Source organism: Lingula anatina, chromosome 8, assembly GCF_051362555.1.
Source record: "Lingula anatina isolate TDL-2025a chromosome 8, LinAna3.0, whole genome shotgun sequence".
Classification (NCBI taxonomy): domain Eukaryota; kingdom Metazoa; phylum Brachiopoda; class Lingulata; order Lingulida; family Lingulidae; genus Lingula; species Lingula anatina.
In genome coordinates this window covers 1,846,070-1,852,682 of record NC_141774.1, presented here as the reverse complement: position 1 = coordinate 1,852,682, position 6,613 = coordinate 1,846,070, and the positions used below count along the sequence as shown (strand labels likewise).

General features: G+C 33.6%; 1 protein-coding gene across 1 annotated transcript; it reads left to right on the top strand.

Annotated features, from left to right (window-relative positions):
* The first annotated feature begins 241 nt into the window (after positions 1 to 241).
* LOC147760166 (uncharacterized) lies at positions 242 to 5,969 on the top strand. The gene is made up of 9 exons (XM_086994239.1): positions 242 to 522; positions 1,459 to 1,532; positions 1,752 to 1,817; positions 2,041 to 3,336; positions 3,544 to 3,636; positions 3,785 to 3,909; positions 4,105 to 4,157; positions 4,401 to 4,562; positions 4,870 to 5,969. Exons 1-9 carry the CDS (start codon positions 351 to 353, stop codon positions 5,754 to 5,756), a joined length of 2,928 nt encoding a protein of 975 aa, XP_086850365.1. The 5' UTR covers positions 242 to 350; the 3' UTR covers positions 5,757 to 5,969.
* Positions 5,970 to 6,613: the final 644 nt, after the last annotated feature.

Here is a 6,613-nt window from a genome sequence, read left to right as displayed (position 1 = left end):
TGCATAGATTGTTTTTATGATCATTCGTTCATAGTGTTTATCTCCGCATTTCGTCATGTTTTTGAATACAACATAAATATTATTGCCTCAAGATGGCGGGAGCCACGAAATTTCCGTCGATAACTCATTCAAAGGAAAAATGTACAGTTTCATTTTTCTGCGACACGGAGTGTGGTTTTTCTAAGAAATATCCCAAGGAGGGTCCTGTTAAGCTTTATGACTGTAAGCGATCTGTTACAGCTCATTTGTCGAAGTGCGGTCTTAATTCAAAGTTGAGTATCGGAGGTGAGGCTTTTACAGAAGCCCATCTGATATCGTTTCGGGTGGGTGTCTTCAACCTCGACGAAAACATGCGCGTTTGTCAACACCACAGAGAAAGCCTGGGTTTGCACTGGTACAAGCCGTCCTTTTGCCAGTACCCAACACATGCAGGGAAGAATCTCAAGGGGAAATTCGTGTGCGATGTGGACATGACCAAATACTTGTTTTATGAGACTGGAAACTTGCTGCCGCTTGGCTCAGGTAATGGATCTTCATGTATAACTTATTTCAATTAAAAATTCGTTGCTATATGTGATTTGATGGCATATTTCACACAGATAAGTGGTGCTTTACAGCATAAAGATTTTCGGAATACTATTAATTAGGTCGGGGATTCCCCGTTGCTAATGGTGATTTGGCACGTGACTGTTCTCCCGTAAAACCGCTAGATATTTGTGCCGTTGTACAGGCAAAATTAAATTTTTTGAAAAAAGAAAAATCTTAGTGTCGTTGACATCTGTTATATGATAAGCTTTTGATTATACTGAGATACTTCATAAATTTGTAATACTAACTGCCAGTGTTATGGATATACATGTAGTAATTAAAGTAAGTGCGTGTGAATGCAGAAGGGGCCCGTCTGGCTTTTTTTTTTTTTTTTTTTTCAAATCAGAAATAAGTATTTTTTTCTTAAACCAGTGGATTTTTTTTCGTTTTGAACATTCTACTCACGACAGATTTTAAACAAAAAAATCCTGTAGGATTAATTTTTTTGACAAAACAATTATATAATATATGGTTGTATAAACTCTTGTTATGAAATACGGTAATGATTCTATGTTTTCACTTTCGAGAAATTGTCAAATTTAAGTAACATGAACATAATTTTGAAATAATTAAAAATCATATTCTGTATAGTAGTTTAGTACTTAAACTGTACAAAATAAAACAAGAACTTTGTCACTATACTCAACAAGAGTGTTAACTGTAATTTTGAAGTCTATACTGAATTTTCCAGGTACTGGATATTTTTTTAAAGTCAAGACCACACTAGCACTGCAGTAACTCCTTAATGCTGGTATATTAAAATCAAATATAATTAGAGATGGTACACCTATCCTCATGATTCTTGCATTATAACTTATAGTAAAAAATATATAATTTTTTTTTTAATTTTGAGAATCTTCTGTTTTTCAGGAGTATGCTATGCATGTTATATGAAATATCACAGTCAGTGGAAGCCAGCAGCATCTATTGATAGTCACATTGAGGTATGGGAATCACTGACTTATAGTCATTCTTCATATTTGAACTCCATAAATTGTCCATAAGTAAATGATTCAAAGTGAATAAAAGCATAAAATAATTGCATAGTGCATAAATAAGCTTAAATTTAAGTTAAAACTATATATGTTAAACAGCAAACATGTACAGTACTTATACTGTATATATATTATATACTTACGACCATTTTTCTTTATTTCTTATAGGATAATGTGCATGAAACCACACATGATACCAGAAAAAAGAGAAATAAGGTTGAAACCTTAGATTTGGTGAGCAAATTTCGTTACAGCTTGTTTAAATGTAATTTTCATTTTGTAAATGATGAAATACACACTTTTTCACATCATTTATGGTAGGCAAATTTCTGGCAACTCTTTAAAAAATTGAATTAGTAATACAAAAATATATCATGATTTCATTTGAAGAAAAGACCCTGAATTCCAAGTATTTCATTGACTTTCTTTTACATTGTGATAATCTTTCATATTTTAGGAGTGTTCTCAATCAAGTCAGTCGTCAGCCTGCTCAGCATGTTCTGCTTTCAGTGACGATAACATTGAAGCAAAAAAATTAAAGATGGGAGGACTCGAGAAAGCAAACCATATACTCTCCCTCATCAGCAACCAGCAGATGAGCCCTTTGCGCTCTCAGTTAAGGGAAAACTGGGAGGGACTATCTGAGAGGAGTAGACGATATTATAAACGGAAAGCAGATGAAGGAACTGGACATCTATTGGGATTCATTGCGCCAGGCCAGTCGGCAATGCTGAATCAACATAGTGAACCACCATCTTGTGAGGATGTGTGTCCAGACATCATGAAAACTTGTGTGCAATTAATAAATAATACAGAAAATAATTCACTTAAATTCCAATTACTAAGCCTGCTGGCAGGAAATTTCTCCCAACTTGAAATCAGTAAGCATTTGAATATAACAAAACACCAATTTTACAAAGCAAAGTGCATGAAAATTGAAACAGCTGGACTGTCTGTGAAAGACGAATTGTGTTGCAGGCAACGCATGAATCCCATGAAACTACAACATGCACTAAGTTTTTTCATGGATCCTTCATTTATACAACCCGTCAGTTATGGAACAAGAAGACTTAAATTGGACAGTGGTGAAATTGTGACTATCCCTGATGTTGTGAGGACAGTGTGCCATTCTCAGCTGGTACATCTTTACATCAAGTACTGTGAGCAGTATGACTTCTCTCCTCTTGGTAGAGCCACTCTCTTTAGGATATTGAATGCTTGTGCTGCTTCTAAGAGGACTGATCTCCGAGGACTAGATAACATTGCAGCAGATGGTGCAGAAGGCTTCAGGGATCTTAGAGAACTCTGTGATCTGTGGCAGACTAGGGGGTCCGTTTCTGGTAATCAGTGTCAAATTTTGAAAAACAATTTATCAACAAGCCTGCACTACCTAAAGTCACAGTACAAATTGAACCTGAACAGAGAAGACACATGCCCTGAGCACTGTATGACGTGGCTCCTGAGTGATCCTAAGGAAGAATCTTTCCATGGAGAATGCTTTCACCAGCACAATAGAGTGTGTCCAAACTGTTTTCTTCTCCAAGATACAGTACGTCAACTTATGGAATGTGGAGATGGGGATGAGTTTGAAGAACAAAAGTTACAAATATCAGTCGAGAAAATTTATGACTGGAAGAGACATATCATCAGGACTGTCAATCAGGATCAAGCCCGTGTTGACCTTCTACAAAATTTAAATGCATCGGAATGTCTTGTTATTATGGACTGGGCTATGAAATTTTTGCCAAGGAAGGTAAGTTGTACTAAGATAAATATCATTAATATTTTTGATATTTGATGTTCAAAGTGCAAAAAAAAAAAAAAAGAGTTTGGAAGTGGTTATGGAGTAAATTTACCATGTAAAAATCTTAGTTGCTACATAAAATGTATGTTTTTTGAAGATTTTGAAACTTGAAAAGATTACATTTCCCTTATATTATAAATGTATGACTATTTTCAGTTTAGAGAGAAGCAGAGTGATTGGTTTGGCCAACGAGGCAAGAACTGGCATGTGACGGTGGTGATTTTCCGAAATGATTCTGGTGAATTATGTGTAAGTATACAGTTTTTTAAAAAATCTTATTGTTAACTGTAACTAATTATATTGCTAATATGAAACCTGATATTTCTTTATATTAGTATAATAGAAGAAATATATATATACCTGTATTTGACCTTAACTTAATTGTATTTTATTTCAGCATAGGACATTTACACATATTTTTGAAAATATAAAACAGGACTGGTTTGCAGTTGCTTCCATTTTGGAAAACACACTGGAAAACGTTACTAAACAGGTTCCTCAGGTTAAGCAAGCCAGCATCAGGTACATATTCATTTTATTTACAAGTACTAAAATAAAAACAGCTAGTATGTTTTTCATTCTGTTGTATGGGCATAAGGATCAAGTAAAGGTAGATATTTACAAAATATATTTACTTTTATGGATGAAGTAAAATATTCATAAATCTTCAGGCATTATAGTCCAATTCTTTATTTATTTATTTTTTTTTTTGAGTAGGTCTGATAATGCACATTTATGGCTGGCAATTCCTGGAATATCTGAAAGAACTGGTGAGTAAATTGTGTTTAATTATATTTAATTTTTTTTACATATTTTGGGATTCCAGTTTCTTGACAAGGATCAAATTGTATAATAGACATCTGAGTTACACTCTATACAGGACACATGCTTTTGATGTATCCTTTTATAAAAAGCTTTTAATATATAATTTTGTAAAATCCAATGTGTTGTTTTAACAATGAAAATGAATACATTTTTTTTTTCAAATTTGAATGATTATTTATATTTTGCAGGAATTTTCATTAAAAACTACTGCTTTTCTGAGGCACAGAGTGGAAAAAGTGTATGTGACTCTAAGATTGCACACATGCGTACAAAGATGAAATCATATGTGGGTGCTGGAAATGACATCCTTACTGCTATTGATATGAAAAGTGCTATTGATCATGGAAAAGGTAAAACAATACCCTTTAAGCGCCAAATGTATGCTGGTATGAAACACTTGGCTTCATGATCAAGATTAAACCATGTTACAGTTTTGGGTCATGCAATGTGCTTTAAGAAATAGATAGATGTTTAGAGATTTTAAAATTTCAAAAAATAGTGTAGTGTCTCTGTGCCAATTTAGTAAGTGTGTATAGGTATGTGTTATTGTGTTTATGTTCATATTTGTGGATGTCAGGATGTTTAATTTTCTGGAATTGAGAATTAAAGCATTTTACCCTTGTTTAGATATTTTATTTGACTTTTACTGTATTACAGGTGTTGTAGGTTGTCAAGTGGCAGTTGGGGACATTGACACCAGCAAGCAGAATCATTTCAGGCATAAAGTAAAGCATGTGTCAATGATCAGTGAGATTGAGTTCCATGGAGGGGGATTGTGTATGAAAAGAGCCTACTGCATAGGTCCAGGCCAAAGTATATCACCAGCTGAACTTCAGCAAGCTTGGGATGATGGAGTACACCAGAGTGGGTACAGTGTCATCATTGACTTCACTGTACCCTCTATGGGAGAAGGAAAAATTAGATATGATGCCCAGAAGGAAACACCACAAGAGTCAATGAATTTGCTGTGTTCTGAGGATGGGTGCACAGCAGTGTTTTGTAATTACAAGGAACTGGAGGACCATCAGCTGTTTGGAGTACACAAGAGAAGCACTTCTACCTACAATAACATAAAACTTCAGTGGGGGAAATATTGTAATGGTGTAATAAGTAAATGTAACTCTAAAAGTGCTCATCAGGTGCACTCTACAAACAAAAAAGATTCTGAGAGAAGCACATTAGATCATGTTAATCAGGGATGGGCTCTTAAGACAGTGAAATGCAGGCCTAGATTCCCACAACATGTAAGACAGTATTTAACCGATAAGTTTCAGGTTGGCCAGTGCTGTGGCAGAAAGTTCACTCCCCAGGAAGTAGAAAGTGAGATGAGGGGATTAAAGGATGAAGCTGGTTTGCCCCTATTTTCACCTAGGGACTGTCTTTCGGCTTCCCAAATAGCTTCATTTTTCTCCAGGATGTCAGGAAATCCACAGCTACTTTTAGATATCAAACAGGAAGAAGACCTAATTGCTCTCACTGTAGAGTTAGAAGAGAAGAGTGTACTAAATACTCTACAGTCCAGCACAGATACACAATTACTTTAATTTTTGATAGACAGAAACACACACCTGATTACACTGGCCTGTCAGTAAACAGCAATTTGTAAATGTCTGTATATATTGGTATAACATTTGAAGCCACTGAGGCACATACAGGTGTATATGATTACATATTTGTTATGTATTATATGTGACTACTGTAACATAACATAATAAAGTTATTTTTGATTTGGAACAAAGAAGTTAGACTGTTGTGATTTTCTGAGCATATGTTGAAAAGAAACATTGATTTGTAAATGTACTGAACATGAATAAAAGGTGATGTATAGCAATATAATAAGTATTAAAGTCCAGCAAAATTTCTTCCAAATATTTTTATAAATAAATCATGATAACTTTTTTAAATATTAAAATAAAAATGCCACAGTGTTTATATTCATTTTTATGCATAAATATGGAAAATTTGCAATTTAGTTACTGCCATTTTGGATTGAGCATTTTAAAAATTAATTATTAATTTTATTTAATAGCCCTTGAAAAGAGTTTTTTTTTTATTATGTTTTTCACTTAATAAAGTTTTGGTATTTAGCAACATACAAATATCAAATATGTGTTTAACCATGTTTGTTATTTTTATATACACAAATATGTAAAATGTGCAATTTGGTTGCCGCCATCTTGGATTAAGAATTTTAAAAATTGAATAATTTGTTGAAAAATATGTTTGAAAAAAATTTTATTTTTGATTAAAACAGTTCAGTTTATGTTCTTCCTTATGTAATGTATGATGATAATAGGTGGCTTTGGCCAATCCATGAAAAGTATATTTGAAAATGGCAAATTTGGGCATTTTAGCAAAATTTTGAATTTTTGAAAATTCCCCATTTTTGAAGTTATTTTTC